Source organism: Oncorhynchus nerka, linkage group LG28, assembly GCF_034236695.1.
Source record: "Oncorhynchus nerka isolate Pitt River linkage group LG28, Oner_Uvic_2.0, whole genome shotgun sequence".
NCBI classification, from domain to species: Eukaryota; Metazoa; Chordata; class Actinopteri; order Salmoniformes; family Salmonidae; genus Oncorhynchus; species Oncorhynchus nerka.
The window spans coordinates 81,446,486-81,462,559 of record NC_088423.1 but is presented as its reverse complement, the minus strand read 5'-3'; the positions used below and the strand labels follow the sequence as shown (position 1 = coordinate 81,462,559).

At 42.4% G+C, this 16,074-nt stretch overlaps 1 protein-coding gene across 1 annotated transcript; it reads left to right on the top strand.

The window, feature by feature from the left end:
- The first annotated feature begins 520 nt into the window (after nucleotides 1-520).
- LOC135565611 (sal-like protein 1) lies at nucleotides 521-15,607 on the top strand. Its single transcript, XM_065013181.1, has 3 exons — nucleotides 521-1,390; nucleotides 8,690-12,489; nucleotides 13,855-15,607. Exons 1-3 carry the CDS (start codon nucleotides 1,318-1,320, stop codon nucleotides 14,293-14,295), a joined length of 4,314 nt encoding a protein of 1,437 aa, XP_064869253.1. The 5' UTR covers nucleotides 521-1,317; the 3' UTR covers nucleotides 14,296-15,607.
- Nucleotides 15,608-16,074: the final 467 nt, after the last annotated feature.

The following is a 16,074-nucleotide window of genomic DNA, read 5'->3' as shown; positions in this document are numbered from 1 at the left end:
GCATTACAACTGCGCAATAAGGTTCTCATTTTTGTTACAGAACTAATGAAATTATAAACTTGACGTACAGCAAAATAAACACACACAGGCTACCCGTGACATGCTGGGCTACTGTAGGCTACAATTTGGACAAGACGCTGATTGTAGCGAGTTTCCCTAAATAAGCTTTGATTTATGAAATTAAAGCAACTCCATGTTTCAATGACGCGCAAGTTCGTGAAATGTATGCATGATGTGTTGAAGTAGCCTATGTATAGTAAACATCTATAAACAACACAAACATGTCCATGCCTTCGAAACAGAATCATACACTCTTTACTGTCCCCTCTGCTGGTCAGTCAGTCAGTCGTTCACGCTCACACACACACACTCGCTCGCGAACCATGCGTTTGAGAATTAGCGAGAGAGAGAGGGGAGAGAGAGATTGCACCTCCGTCGGTTTATGATAGAATAGCCCAGTGACCAATCACGTCATAGGTGGGCTGGGCTCAACATTTCTCACAGTCCTACATGGGCCCTTAAAGTTTGTTTGTTCGCGGAATGCGATGTGTGATGAAAACGTGTTACTAACACCGTTCGGCGATAATCAAATGAATCTGATTTGGATATTCGATACATATCTTGGAGTTCCGAGACACCTACGGTGCCGTTACGCACGAGCCTCTTATAGTCGATAAACGTTTTCCTCGCTGCCTTGAGGCACCACCAACCAACGATTAGGTATTGGTGTTTCAACATACAAGATCTGAATTACAACGACCTCAATGCAAATCTGAAAGGAGGATATGCACAGCAACAGCGACCAGAGTTGTGGAAAGTATTTGTATGTGAGATCACGGAGGTTTCACGGTGAGCGTCTCGTCAGTTCAAATTGACTTAACTCTGCTGGGTTTGATCGCTGCTTGGTCAATAGGAAAGATACGGTTCCGCGCATGGACTGAAGACTCTGACATTCCACTAGTAGCCAAAATAAGCTTTACGTAGCTACCAGCTGGTTGCTTAAGAAGGGTTAAACTGTATCTAAAGGGAGTTGGAAAACCCAGCCTTTTCTTCCACACGGATCAACTCATTGGGTGGGAGCTGAGAGAGAGACAAGAGTCCCCAGCAAATCAGGACTTAATTGATTAAAGAGACTTAATTTGAATAGGGGGCTGGCGAGGTGCCAATCGCCTTTCAAAGAACCCTCTTATGATTAATCGCAAAGCATTATTGATAATCATAACAGGACAAATGCGCTGTGGATGGACTCGATTTTTGTAATTTTCAACAGATTTTTTAGTAATTTTTTATTCTTTCTTGGCTGATGTGTGAGCCAGCATGTCGCGGAGGAAACAAGCAAAGCCGCAACATTTCCAATCGGACCCTCATCTGGCCTTATCCAAGCACAATGGTAAGTTCGGGCAATGGATCGCTCTTATCCAAGCTACTATCTTTTAATAGCTGGTTTTCAGATTTGTTTGTCTTTTTATGATCGTTTCTTTTTGGATAGGAACTCTTCCCCCTTTCTTTTCTAAGTTAGGCACACAAAAAAATGAATTCATGCTATTTACAGTCTCAAAATCAGCTTATCATAACAAGACACATTTGTTATATATATAGACTATCTACTTTATGATCGAACTATGGCCCGAGCCTTTTCTATATCGCTCTAAGACACAGTCAAATACTTTTATTCTTGAAAATATAATATTATTGCGTTTTGTTTTTCATATTACTTTAGAATTCAACTTTATGTTACAAAATATAACCGTGTAAAAGTGCATGCGTTATAGTTTTGTTATTAGGCTGCTTAGCCTACCTTTACCTCGACATAGGCTTCTATGTAGCCTACACTTTTAGTATTCACTTTTAGAACACTTTGTGTGGTAGGCTACAAAGATTGATTTTTTAATCAACATTTTTGTCTTACACACTTTGAAGCAAGTTTCCTCTATTGCTGCTGGAAGCAAAGTTGCTGCAGCGAAAGGCTCGTTTAAGTTTCTGCTTTTGTAGTCGACTTAGTTTCACTCCAATCGTTGCCCAACTGTACTCTATGCACGGACAAGTACTTGTGCGTCGAAATAACCAGTATTTTCTTAAATGTTTGCCCTCTGTTTTGGGTTTAGGCCTATATAGAAAATACATAATAATTTGCATACTCGCGTAAAGTTTCTACTGTTTCTGACTGTCCTGTACATAGGCTAGTCTACAAAGTCGGTATTTCTCTGCCAAGCCTTGGCTGGATGAAAATAAAATGATAAGAAAATATAAACATTTGCTTGAATTATCGATTTTCAGTTTGTTGACATCTTGTGGTCTTAATGGCGGATGGTAAACATTCGGTTTACAAATTATATGGTTTTTAAACCCCAATCTCAATGTGATGCACCAGAACACTGAAACCAAAATTACCTTTTTTTAAATGTATTTTTAACTAGGCAAATCAGTTAAGAACAACTTCTTATTTACAAGGACGGCATAGGAACAGTGGGTTAGCTGCCATGTGCAGGGGCAGAACGACATATTATTTTCCTTGTTAGCTCAGGATTCGATCTAGAAACCTTTCGGTTACTGGCCCAACCACTAGCCTACCTGTCGCCACCTTATAGTTATTATATATATCCTTATTTAATGTTAATACCTGGTTTTAAGCTTAGTCGCATGCACACTTTTTATTTACTTCCTACATTTCCCTTGTGTATTTTTTTAAACCTTTATTTAACCTGGCAAGTCAGTTAAGAACAAATTCGTATTTTCAATGACAGCCTAGGAACAGTGCCTTGTTCAGGGGCAGAAATACATATTTTTACCTTGTCAGCTCGGGAATTCGAGCTTGCAACCTTTCGGTTACTAGTCCAACGCTCAACCACTAGGCTACCTGCCGGTGTATATTCCTAAACCATAATTTTCAAAATATTTAAAAATGTAAATGTTAGAATAGATGACATACTGCTTCCGATTCTCTCTCTCTTTCGCCCCCCCCCCCCCCCCCCTCTCTCTCTCACACACACACACACACTGAGAGAAAACGAGAGAGAAAGAAATAGTGAGGGACAGAGGCCTGTTATTTTACGATAGAAGTTAACTTTTCCCTGAAACTTCTACCAATAATTTTCAAAAATATGTAAAAGGTTTATGTTAATTTACTTTAACAAAAGCTCAGCACCAAATTACCTCACGTCATGAAAATTAGCTAGTATAAAGAATATGTCAAGTTGTGGTTGAGACCATCAAAAAGATGGCGACAGTGGTTGAATGAATTTTATTATGCAACTACCTTGGTTGCTTTAGGAACGCTTTGTCACCCTTGCGAGTTTCCACTACTCCGGAGTGACCAGCTGACCATCTCTTTTAAGTCCACCAACAGTCACGTTTCCTCTTATGCTGATACATTTGATAAAATTATGTTTTCCAACGAGACTTACAACATGCTGGGATTTAATTTTCTATTGCTAAAGATGTGCTTTAGACCTGCTGTGAAAACCAGGTTATGGAAGTATTTTCTATAGGCCTACAACACCCATAGCCATAACTTTCACCCTATAGTGTTTGTAAGGTAGTTAGATGCAGCAAAGTTTAAGTTTCACTATCTTAAAAATAGCAAGCAATTTGCAGATTATTAAGGTTTGTATAGGATATATTGCCTCAAACGTACAATTTACTGAAATAACTATTTTTAAAATGGTTGAATGGTCGTAGTGAAACGACAGTAGTTTCTATCTAACATTCTAGAATTGTAAATGTATTTTAAAAAGTCTCACATATATAGTAGATTTAAGTGTTGCATTTTCTCTGTTCATTAGTTTAAATGGAAGTTAGATTAGGCTTTGTCTTTTTGCAGACTATAATGTCATTGCACTGGTACTTCCAAAGGAAATCATAAGCTCCTATCTCTGATACAGATTACATTTGACTTGTTTGTAGTTACTGCTCTATAGTATCCCATATTCCTCTATTATTACTATTAAAATCTGTTTATTAGAAGTGTTTGCCATGACATAGCCTACAGAAAGGAAACTCTAGAGGCTCTTTAACTGACCCTATATGGCTGTTTTTTCCATACACATTGTCTATGTATTTTCCTTCTGAGGAGTTGTATGGAAATATATTTTCATCGAGACAGTCAATTTAGTTTGACTTATTTTTCATATATAACTAATCTATATTTTTGGACTGATTTGACATTGTCCATGTTTTAAGCTCTTTCAGTGTGTGTACAACTATGTTGTTTGCAGTATCCTTTAAAAAACATGTTATGCTAGCTGGAAATAAAGCTCTGTTTCACCCAACTTAAACCTTGCATAAGAAGCATTTACTGCTACCAAAGGTTGCATGATTTGGTTGGAACTAAGGATCAATGCAAAACATAGTCTATACCTAGAATCATACTTTTTTTCCTTGACTGCTGCATTTCCCCTAAAATGTAATAAAGTAGTGAATAGTAACTTTAGTCATTCTCTGTCAGCAGACTGGTGCCTACTGAGCTTCACAATAAATAACCCAAATGCATCATGCATTAAACAAGCTGAAAATGCAATACCTGTAATTATGGGTTAGGGACATGGAATACTTGCTTTTCTGGTAATGGATTGATCATTCTAGAATGTGTGCTCATGGCTGAGAGATCTCCTGTTTGTGTGGAACTGGAAAGTCCTCAGGAGTCTCTGTATGCAAAATAAAAAAGAGGGAGGCTAACATTCCTAATACATTTTAAGGAGATGCTGAGGGCATTTTGCCACTTGGGTAGTTAGTGTATGAGGTTGAAAGTCAAGGCTGTCTGTCTCTCATCTCGTCCCCCCGAGAGAGAGAGAGAGTTCTCGGGTGGGATGTTCAGCTGTTTTAACCTTTGCCAGGGTCCCCCTGTGTCTCCCTGTGGGAAGTTGATGAGAGTTCAGGCTGCAGTGTGTTCTCCTGTACCTCGTCATTGACCCTGCTGATCAGAACCACAGGGGCCTAGCAGGGACCCTGTCCTATATTTGTGATGGGGGGGGTCTTATCAGTGTGACCACCATCCACTTCCACCCTGCAAGAGTAGCCCCCCCAGAGGGAGATCGGCAGGGCGGTCCCTAGCCCTTCGCACTGTTGTACACGACAAACAACAGGGATTCAGTTACTTGTCATTTTGCCAATGTTTATATAGTGGAAGGCTGAGATGTATCCCGGCTGAAGGACTTGCTTGCTTTTCTCCCTTCTCCTCCCCTTTAAGCTTTAATCATGTCACCAGGGCAGAGCTACTAAGGCTGGGGCTTGTCCATCTGGGAAACGGCAGCTATAGTGGAACCCCATCTAGTGTTCACTGGGATGTTTCCAGTGAGGCCAGCAGTGTGAGGGCTGGAGAGGAGGTGGGTTAGCTCAGGCATGCATCAGGCATCAGACATCCTACTGAATTCACAAGTGTCAAGAGGCTTGAAGCCAGCGTCCCTACAAAGTAACGTAGGAACTCTCAAAAAGCTACTCTGTCATATTTTCTACTAATCCACATCTCTATATCACTTATTATTTACTCTCTTCTGTCCTTTTTATACAGCTCTCTGTTTTGGCATGTGTCTCTTCTGCCTCCCTGAAGGCCTGATCTCTGGTGACTCCTTGTAGCATGAGGATTTTTATACTGTTTTTATACAGAGTAACGCATTATTTTTATTCAGAGATCATCCTCAGCTATTTTTTAAACATTGACTAATTTATGCACTGTTGCTGTAGACATTTGGGTGTTGTGTGTATTGTGGCTGTTCTCATTTGTTGGCGTTATTTTCATAGTATTCGTTTTCTTTATTCATAAAGACATCAGATGAACAAAATATTAAATATCATCTCTTTTTAAGTGCATGTCTACTTATGTAAACAAACATGATTACATGTCAGTACATGATTATAGATTTAAGACTTTCAAATACTCCATGCTTCTGAGATGTTTAACCCTTTTTAATAGTCAAGGTGGTGGTATGGAAATAGCTTCTTGTGAAAGAGCACATTTGAGATGGAATAATTTGATTGTTTTAATTGGACCACTATTTGCTTTACAATCACTGAGTATTTATGAAGGAAGGGGCTGGGGTGTGCTGGGTGTTGAGAGTAACACACTTTGAGATTTAGAAAGTGAATTTACCCCTTGGTTGGTCAAATCCTAGCCTGTTACATGTACGTTATTATTAGGGACATATATATTGTGGTTTCAGTGAATGTTATGAGAAGTTGATAAGAAAGTTAAATTTGGGCATATGCTCTTTGTTTTATTTTTCTCTGTGGTTTTGGATATAGTTATTTTGGTCGCTAAACATGATCATGTTTAGATAGAATCCACAATGTGATACAATCCACAATGTCCAGTTTCCATTCACTTGACGAATGAGAGAATGTTACATTTAAAGATAGTTATTACTGACTGCCTAACTAAATAAGTTATCCACAGGTCTCTGAAGAAACTTGAGCTAGTCACTTGTTCTTAGTGTTTTCATACAGATTCCATTGGACAGTTTAAACAAACGTTTGGATGTATGGAATCTTAAATCCTTTAAAAATATATATTAATGATATGTGGAAATAGTAGCTTGCAGCTTCAACATGTGTGTCATCACTACACTCCAGTGCACTTTAATCTAGTAAGAGAATAATAATTAACGCTATGAACTTGATGTTTACATTTTTGCTTTGATAGTGCACTTTTGTATGTTTGTAAAAGTTTGCTCCTATAACCTCTAAGTAAGTTCTTGAAGGGCGGTTCAAGCGCTTTTATTTTATTGTTGACTTTGGATAGTTTTCTCACATTTTTGTTTAGCTACATTAGTGTTTCCTACAGCAGTGTATTCAGGACATTGTGTAAATTGATGTATTTCCTCTTACATAAAATCCACTTTCATTTGTTCACATTGTCAACCAATACCAAACAAAGCTACTCTTCCTTCCCACGAGGTAAATCAAACACATTTTTCATTACTGACGCTTTCAGGGGGGGCTGCATGGTTGATATTAAAAAGTTACCATTAATGTTCGAGCGAGTCTTCTCCGTTTGCATGGTTAGAGTGGTGTGAGTCTGGGTTTTACTGTCATGGCAACTTTGCCTTATCAGATGTCCCAGAGCAGAGAAACGTTGAGGGAGATAATCCCTGAATTAAACAGGATCTGCTTTGAGTTGGCCAAGATGAGCAGGCCAGGCCAGGCCGTGCCGATGAGCCCGCCGCTCCCATGCTGTGTGAACAATGGGAAGCCATCCTGTCTCAGTGGGGAAGGGCCGCACTCATCTCTCTCTCTCTCTCTCTCTCTCGGTCTCTCTCTCTCTGTCTCTCTGTCTCTCTCTGTCTCTGTCTCTGGGTTTCATTTTCAAATGAACCCTCCTCCCTTTCCACCCGTGATGAAAATGTAGATCGCCGGGGCCCACAGTGAAAGGGATTCATAGAGAATTGCAATTTGTAAATCAACTTGTATGTTAAACAGTGAGATTTTGGTTTGACAAAAAGAAGATAGAATGAGGAAAGTCTGGAGCACAGCAGTGGCACAGGGGTGTTGACTTGCCTTTTGTTCTTTTCACACTGACCCCTGTGTTTGTTGAATGGAAATTGCATAACCAAGACCAGTTTCTTTGCACATTTAAAAGACAATTATTCATTTAGCGTATTCTTATTGGTTGGTATTGAATTGCCTGTTGCTTAAACTGGTGTGGCCAGTTGCTTGGTTTTGGGCAGCAAGCTGTTCATTCTAATATATATGACAGCAGCTCCACTCATAGGTCTTGACTCATTTATTGACCCATTTGTAGTTATGTTTTGGTTTTATTTTTCCCTGGAAGGTGTATATATATATATATATATATATATATATATATATATGATACTTACAGATTTACATCAATACAAATTAACAGTTTTTGATACAAAGTTTGTTTTACTCTTCATTTTATATTAGGTACTATAATGTGTCTTATTTATTTTATGTTATGTAATTTATTTAAAAACATGTGTTATGTAAACATTACAGATATTTTAGTAAAAACAAAATGTATAATTCTTAGTGATATCAGTACAATAATGGCATATATAATTTTACACTGTCTTTGTTGAGTGTCCGAGTGGCTAGAGAGAACAATCTGGAGTCCAAAGGCTCTGTTTATTGTGGCTGTCAGATTCCGATTGCAGCCTGACGGGATACAAATTAGCTTAGTGACAGGGATAACCTGTCCAAGATGCCTGTAGTCGAGTTGAAAATGAGCAAAGTTGACAGCAAATTGAAAGTCTAATAAGTCCTTCAAATGGTTGATTTGCACTCAATGGACAAGTAGACATGGAGGAGTATGAAATATTGGAAATCAATGCTTCTCTATGAAATGTCATTAAGCCCCAATGTCCTCACTTCATAGTATTTTATATGTTGATGGATTGTCTATAGAAAATGATTACTTAAAAGATGGTTGGCTTGATGAAACCAGATGTACATCTTCAAAGATCACTTTTAGACAATATTTGAACAAGTATGATTGATTTCCATTCTTTTCTTATCCTGTTTCTCAGAGCCACCACATTAAAAGGAGTCTTTTTCACTATTTTGGTTTATTGTTGCTTTTTTGATGGTTGTTTTTTGTGAACTTATCAAGCAGATAAGTGTAAAACTGATTAATTTAAGATTAACAACAAAGGAATTTGAATAGATAAAGCTGCCTCTTCAGCTGAAAAACATTTCTAATCACTAATCCTCTGTTTCCCCCTCCTGTGTTTTTCAGGGGACACAGAAGAGCCCTGCTCGGAGGAAGACCCCCCCTGCAAGGAGTCAGATGCCCATGTCTGTAGCAGATGTTGTGCTGAGTTCTTTGAACTATCAGATCTTGAACAACACCAGAAGAATTGCACTAAGAATCAATTAGTTCTGATAGTGAATGAGAATCCTGCCTCTCCTTCCGGAAGCTTCTCGCCTGGCTCCCCTCCACATAATCCTGATGAGCAGATGAATGACATGGTTAATAACACTGATCAAGCAGAGTGCAGTGACCTTTTGGAGCATAACGCTCTTGACAAAGAAGAATCCATGGACGTCAACGTTTCCGAAATCAACGCTCATCCTGGCCACGACAATGATGGAGGCAGCAACCACATGGAGGGAGGCAGTAACATCAACATGAACACGGGCGAGGGAAATGGCCACAGCTCCAGCAGGAAGAGCTCCGGACCAGCACCGGGCACCTCGTCCGTCTCTGCCCCCCAGCTACCTCCGCTTGGAAACCTGACTGACCTGGGGAGCATCTCTATGATCAACAGCAACGTCATCATCGAAAACCTGCAGAGCACCAAAGTGGCTGTGGCCCAGTTCACCCAGGAGACGCAGCGCTCCTCTGGGTCTGGGTCCGGGGGCCCCAGGGTGGCAGTGCCAGCCCTGATGGAGCAACTCCTGGGCCTGCAGCAGCAACAGATCCACCAGCTGCAGCTCATTGAACAGATCCGTCACCAGATCCTGCTACTGGCCTCCCAGTCCCCTGAAATTCAGGTGCCCCCCAGCATCTCCACACCAGGAGGCTCGTTGGGGCCGTCAGCCAACCCACTGACCACGCTCAGCTCCCATCTCTCTCAGCAGCTGGCTGCAGCCGCAGGCTTAGCACAGAGCCTGGCCAGCCAGTCTGCCAGCATCAGCAGCCTGAAGCAGCTGGCTGAAAGGGTGCAGCTACCTCAGAGCAACAACCCCAGCAGCGGTGAATCATCTCAGAGCATCAGCTCACTGGGGTCGTCCACAGTCAACAACTCCCAGTCGTCATCTGACAAGAGGCCAATACATGCGATCAGCAGCAACCTCCACTCTCAGTTCAGTAACCCATCACACACTAAGTCATCCATGCCAGCCTTTGGGATAGGTAGCCTGTTGAACCCTGTAACTAATCCACATCTACCTCAGCCCCCGTCTGGAAACCACCTATTTTCCAGCTCCCTGCCCAGTATTGGCACCACAGTGGAGGACCTCAACTCTCTGGCTGCGCTGGCCCAGAGGAAAGGCAAGCCACCAAACGTAACTTCATTTGAACCCAAGAGCAGCTCAGAGGAGGCGTTCTTCAAGCATAAGTGCAGATTTTGTGCCAAGGTGTTTGGGAGTGACAGTGCCTTGCAGATCCACCTGCGATCTCACACAGGTGAGAGGCCGTACAAGTGTAACATCTGTGGCAATCGCTTCTCCACCCGCGGTAACTTGAAGGTCCACTTCCAGCGTCATAAAGAGAAGTATCCACATGTTCAGATGAATCCATACCCTGTCCCCGAGCATTTAGACAATATTCCAACGAGCACTGGCATTCCATATGGTATGTCAATGCCTCCAGAGAAGCCTGTGACCAGCTGGCTGGACAGCAAACCTGTTCTCTCCACTCTGACCTCGTCAGTGGGCATGCTGCTCCCACCAACCATGCCCAGCCTGCCACCATTCATTAAAAAAGAAGATCATTCGGTAGCCATAACCAGCCCCTCCTTTTCCACAAAGACTGACTCCGGTTGTGACGCTGCTGAGCCATCAATGAAAAGCAACGACGGGTTGTCTGAAGAAGCTGCAGCCCTGCCTATGTCAAACGGGAAAACTGAAGAGGGCAATCACTCGTCGAGCTTCATGCCGAGTGTGAGCTCTGAGTCTGAGCGCAACACAGAATACACAACCTCCAACAGCCCGCCTATGATGACCAACCCTCTCATGCCCCTCATGTCTGAGCATTTCAAGGCTAAGTTCCCGTTCGGGGGCCTCTTGGACCCGCTCCAGGGGTCGGAGACCTCCAAGCTGCAGCAGCTGGTGGAGAACATCGACAGGAAGTTGACGGACCCCAATGAGTGTGTCATCTGTCACCGTGTGCTCAGCTGTCAGAGCGCTCTGAAAATGCACTACCGTACTCACACTGGAGAGAGGCCCTTCAAGTGTAAAGTGTGTGGCAGAGCCTTCACCACCAAAGGGAATCTGAAGACCCACTACACCGTCCACCGGGCCATGCCTCCACTCAGGGTCCATCACTCCTGCCCCATCTGCCAGAAGAAGTTCACCAACGCAGTGGTCCTGCAGCAGCACATCCGAATGCACATGGGAGGGCAGATCCCAAACACCCCACTGCCAGACAGCTACCCTGAGTCCATGGGCTCCGACACTGGCTCCTTTGATGAGAGGAACTTCGATGAGAACTTTGATGATCTGGACAACTTTTCTGATGATGATATGGAGGGGATGGAGGGAGTGGAAGGGATGGAAGACGGCCCTGACAGCAGCATCCCAGACACCCCTAAGTCAGCCGATGCCTCCCAAGACAGCCTGTGCAATTCCCCCTCTCACCCCGAGATGGTCGTCCAGGACGGGCAGGAGAAAAACCATCATGCCCATCACAATGCCTACCACAATACCCACCATGATATTGACTATAGAATCCACCACAACAACCTCCATAACAATCCACATCACAGCCACCATGACAACCACCATAACAATCATCTTAACAACCACCATGACAATCAGCATAACAGCCACCATAACCCCCACCAGAGGCTGGTAGAGGAGCTGCAGGCCAGCAGAATGAAGGCCATGGGGAACAGAGGTTCAATGGAAGGGGACTGCCTCACTAACGACTCCTCATCCCTGGGTGGGGACATCGAGAGCCCGAGTGCCGGGAGTCCAGCAGTGTCAGAATCTACCTCTTCCATGCAGCCCCCATCCCCCACCAATGGGCACCCCCAACATCAACGTAAATCCCCCAGCTTGGAGGAAAGACAGGAGAGGCAGGAGAGACAGGAGAGGCACCAGAGGGCTATGTCCCTGGATCACATCAGTGCCAGCCTCATGCAGCATCACCCTTCTAGCATCGGGGCCCTGGACCTGACATCCTGCAACCCGTCTAAAGACCCACTGGGCATGCTCTTCCCATTCCGTGAGCGTGGCACGTTCAAGAACACAGCCTGTGACATCTGTGGGAAGACGTTTGCATGTCAGAGTGCCTTGGACATCCACTACCGAAGCCATACCAAAGAAAGGCCGTTCATTTGCACGGCCTGTAACCGGGGCTTCTCGACCAAGGGCAACCTGAAGCAGCACATGCTCACCCACCAGATGAGGGACTTGCCCTCGCAGCTCTTCGAACCCTCTAACACCAGCCTCTCCTCCAGTCCGACCCCCTCCCTCCTCTCTGTGAACTCCCTGTCCTCCATGATCAAATCAGAGGTCAACGGCTTCCTCCACGGCCTCCACCACCATCAGGACCACCACAGGGACCACCACAGGGACCACCATATCGACCATCACAGGGAACACCACAGGGACCACCAGGACCGGGATCACCATAAGGACATGGCAAGTAACATGCCCCATGGCCTGGTGACCACCTCGGACTCTACATCCCCTGTGCTCTCAGCCTCTGCCCCTCTACGCCGGACACCCAAGCAGCACTACTGCAACACTTGTGGGAAGACCTTCTCCTCCTCTAGCGCTCTGCAGATACACGAGAGGACCCACACTGGGGAGAAGCCCTTCGCCTGTCACATCTGTGGTCGGGCTTTCACCACCAAAGGAAATCTCAAGGTAATTGTATGATTATAAACATTATGAATGCAATAGGTAAAATACACACATATTCAATATCTCAGGGCAATTGTATATTTAAAAACATTATGAATGGAATTGGAAAATGTCCACATATTTATTAATGAATATCTATAGGTGGTTATTACTGCATTGTCGGAACTAGAAGCACAAGCATTTCGCTACACTCGCATTAACATCTGCTAACCATGTGTATGTGACAAATAAAATTTGATTTGATTTGATTTGATTAGGAGGAGTATAAAAGTCACCAGAACTTTGGTCCATAACTTTGAGTGTTATGTTAGTGCCATTCGGAGGCAGTAATGTTCTATAATTGATGAAAGAACCAGCTCAGCGGAAAGGTTGAATCACCCCATTAATATGATTATTGGGTAGAAACCTGAGAATGTGATCAGCAGAGCACAGCTGGGAATGGTTCAGTTAACAGAATTAACTACAGTTACTAGAGGCAACCAGAGGCAACCATCCTCAGTTTTCCAGAGTTTACCCCATGAAAATCCCAGTTTCCCTTTGACCATTTGGAAAAGGTGATAAACCTCAGACATAAACAGGAACTGAAGGGCCAAATGTGATCACACCACTCAACTGTGTGAAATCAAGGTGGTGAAACATAGAAAGGTGTAATATTTAGGAAGCACTGTCAAATGTATAAACAGATTGCAATTACCGGGTAATCAGCACCAGTTATAGTTTACACCCTTGATGGTATAAAAAAAACAATACCCTTATTATTTGTAGCAAGATTTCACATTTAGCTGATGCTATGATTTTGTAGTGTGTTTTTATTAAAATTATGTATAATTTCTAGCAAGTGATATTTTAAAACATGTTATCACTCTAGACAACACATTCAGTTGTGTATCTGACACCTCCATGTTTCTACAGATTTAAAAAGAATAACATGAATTATCTGTAACACTCATCCTTTCAGGATCAAAAGAAGGAGAAAAATACATTGTCCTCGTTGGCAAAGGGTATAGCAGGGGTAAACATCAGATGTAATACTGGCCAGGGCAATGAGAGTGGCCAGGGCCATTTGAACCAAAGCACAAGGGTCTCCCTCATGAGACGTTTGAATGAAGGTTTCAGATTAAATGCAGTATTTCATCCTAGCCATAATAAAACGGTTACACCATGCCCACGTCCCCACGCCGTTCACAGCTCACTGCACCAATCCTCCTGCTCTTTTAATACTAACTTGCTGTTTATTATTTTCTTTTTTTCCATTGCATCATCTGTTACTATGTGCCTTTGTCGTGGCCAAGTTTGAAATATTTCTGATTTGTGTCCTCTCTCTCTCTATATCTCTCCCTCTCTCTGTATCTCTGTTTCTCTTTCCAGGTTCATATGGGGACACACATGTGGAACAGCGCCCCTGCCAGACGCGGCCGCCGGCTCTCTGTAGACGGCTCCATGGCCTTCCTGGGCACCAACCCTGTCAAGTTCCCAGAGATCTTCCAGAAGGACATGGCATCTAGGTTGGGCAACGGAGACCCGGCTAGCTTCTGGAACCAGTACGCTGCAGCGTTTTCCAGCGGCTTGGCCATGAAGACCAATGAGATCTCTGTCATCCAGAACGGAGGCCTGCCATCTCTGTCGGGGAGCATGGGGAACGGAGGCAGCTCGCCCGTGGGCGGCCTCACAGGCAACCTGGAGAAGCTGCACAGTACAGAAACCAATGCCGCTCTGGCTGGCCTGGAGAAAATGGCCAACGCCGAGAACGGGACCCACTTCCGATTCACACGTTTCATGGAGGACAACAAAGAGATTGCCACAAACTAGAGACTTTTTCCCTCTCATATGTACACACACACACACACAGACACACACACATACACATACACCCATACACATACACACATACACATACACACACACATAGTGATTGAAAAGAGAAAGAGAACCAGGCAAAGACAAAGAATGACTTTGCTTTGGCTTGCCTTTGAAACTTTACCAACATGAGTGTGAAGAGAAGTTGCTTTTTTTGTACAATGTACAACATGTTATAGTTTAAAGGAGCTTATTTATTAGTGATTATAACCTTGCTCGGAACCAAGTGGAAGCATTAACAGTTCATTTGTTTCTGTTCTACAGCCAGAATGGGTATGAGCTGAAAGTGAGCTGTTGAAACTTTAGCATATCTTTACCTTGGCATTAAGTTATTTTGGTCTGTAGTATATAGCTTTAACACAACTGTTGATGTTCATGTGATGCATTAGATCTGTAATAAGTGAAACAGAATGGCTGTAAATGATGTACACTGATCTACTCTAGATGGTCTAACAGATGTGTATTAACGTTCCCCCTTGAAAAAAATCATTGAGACTTCAGGCAAGGGACTATGATTACACTGTAGTCATTTCCTTATCAACCGCTGTTGATCTTTTATTTAAGGAAAAAGAAAGCATTCAAGCATTTCAAGTGTTTATTTAGAGTTACAGTAGGCATTTCAAGTGTTTATTTAGAGTTACAGTAGGCATTTCAAGTGTTTATTTAGAGTTACAGTAGGCCTAACCTGTTTTGTTCGTTAATGTTATTCTATGTATTGTCCTTTTTTTCTTTCTTCCATAGTTCCATTTTTTTTCTTTATCTTTTTTTGTTTTGTTGCTTTTTGGTGTTAAGTTTAACACAAAACAGTTGTGTTGTTAGAGGAGATGATGAATTCGGAGAGGTCCACTTCCTGGTTTGAAGTGAGAAGAGAGCCAATCATGTGGGTGGGATTCTCCTATAGGTCATCTGCTGGATTTCCACATTGCTGCTATGTCCTCAGCATCCTCATTGGCATCAAGTGCAACATATGTGTTGACGTCTATGTAAATAATGTGAGACGTGAGAACTAGAAATTCCATCACAACAAAATGTACATATAAAGCTCATAAGACAAAGTCCATCTTGGCTAGGGGACAAATGATAGTGTTTTTATAAATATAAATATATATTAGGTTTGACAACCTTCGGACTGTTACATGCACTTTCTTGGAAAGTTGGAAGATCTTTATGGGTCCAGTTTCTCTACACTTTAATACCTACTAACAACTAAGATACTGTCATTCTTTACTCTATTATTCAAATACATCCGTTTTCCAAAAGAAAACTATGAGTGTTTGTGTCTCTTCATTCTCTTCTGTTTCTTTCTGTTTTGTATGCTTTATGATTGGAGATAATGGGGGTTTGGAATAATTGGAGAGTTTTCACTTTTGAAATGTGGTCTTGTCATGTTATTTGAGGGATCAGATATTTTCTTTGTAGAATAAACTTTTAAATTTGAGTTTAAATATGCACTTATGAAATAATACTGTATCATGGATCTATAATACTGGTCAATTAATGTATCTCCCCTCTCATTTTCGACTGGCACTTGTTGTGAAGCAGTAATTAAAAAGTGAAGCAGTATTGTGAAGCAGTATTAAAAATGTAAAAGTGATTTGCATGATTGTGTCAAACAATCTGAGTTCGGATGTAGACGTAATCAATGAGGACACCTGGGTTGTGGTGATCGGTCATAAAACAAATATGCGATAGCAGAAAAAATATGCGATAGTCACATTTCTTAGTTCATCA

Coding starts and splice junctions, on each gene's coding strand:
- LOC135565611 (XM_065013181.1), top strand. CDS start 1,318: ATGTCGCGGAGGAAACAAGCAAAGCCGCAACATTTCCAATCGGACCCT. Junction 1,391..8,689: donor GGCCTTATCCAAGCACAATG/GTAAGTTCGGGC, acceptor TGTGTTTTTCAG/GGGACACAGAAGAGCCCTGC. Junction 12,490..13,854: donor CCACCAAAGGAAATCTCAAG/GTAATTGTATGA, acceptor TTCTCTTTCCAG/GTTCATATGGGGACACACAT.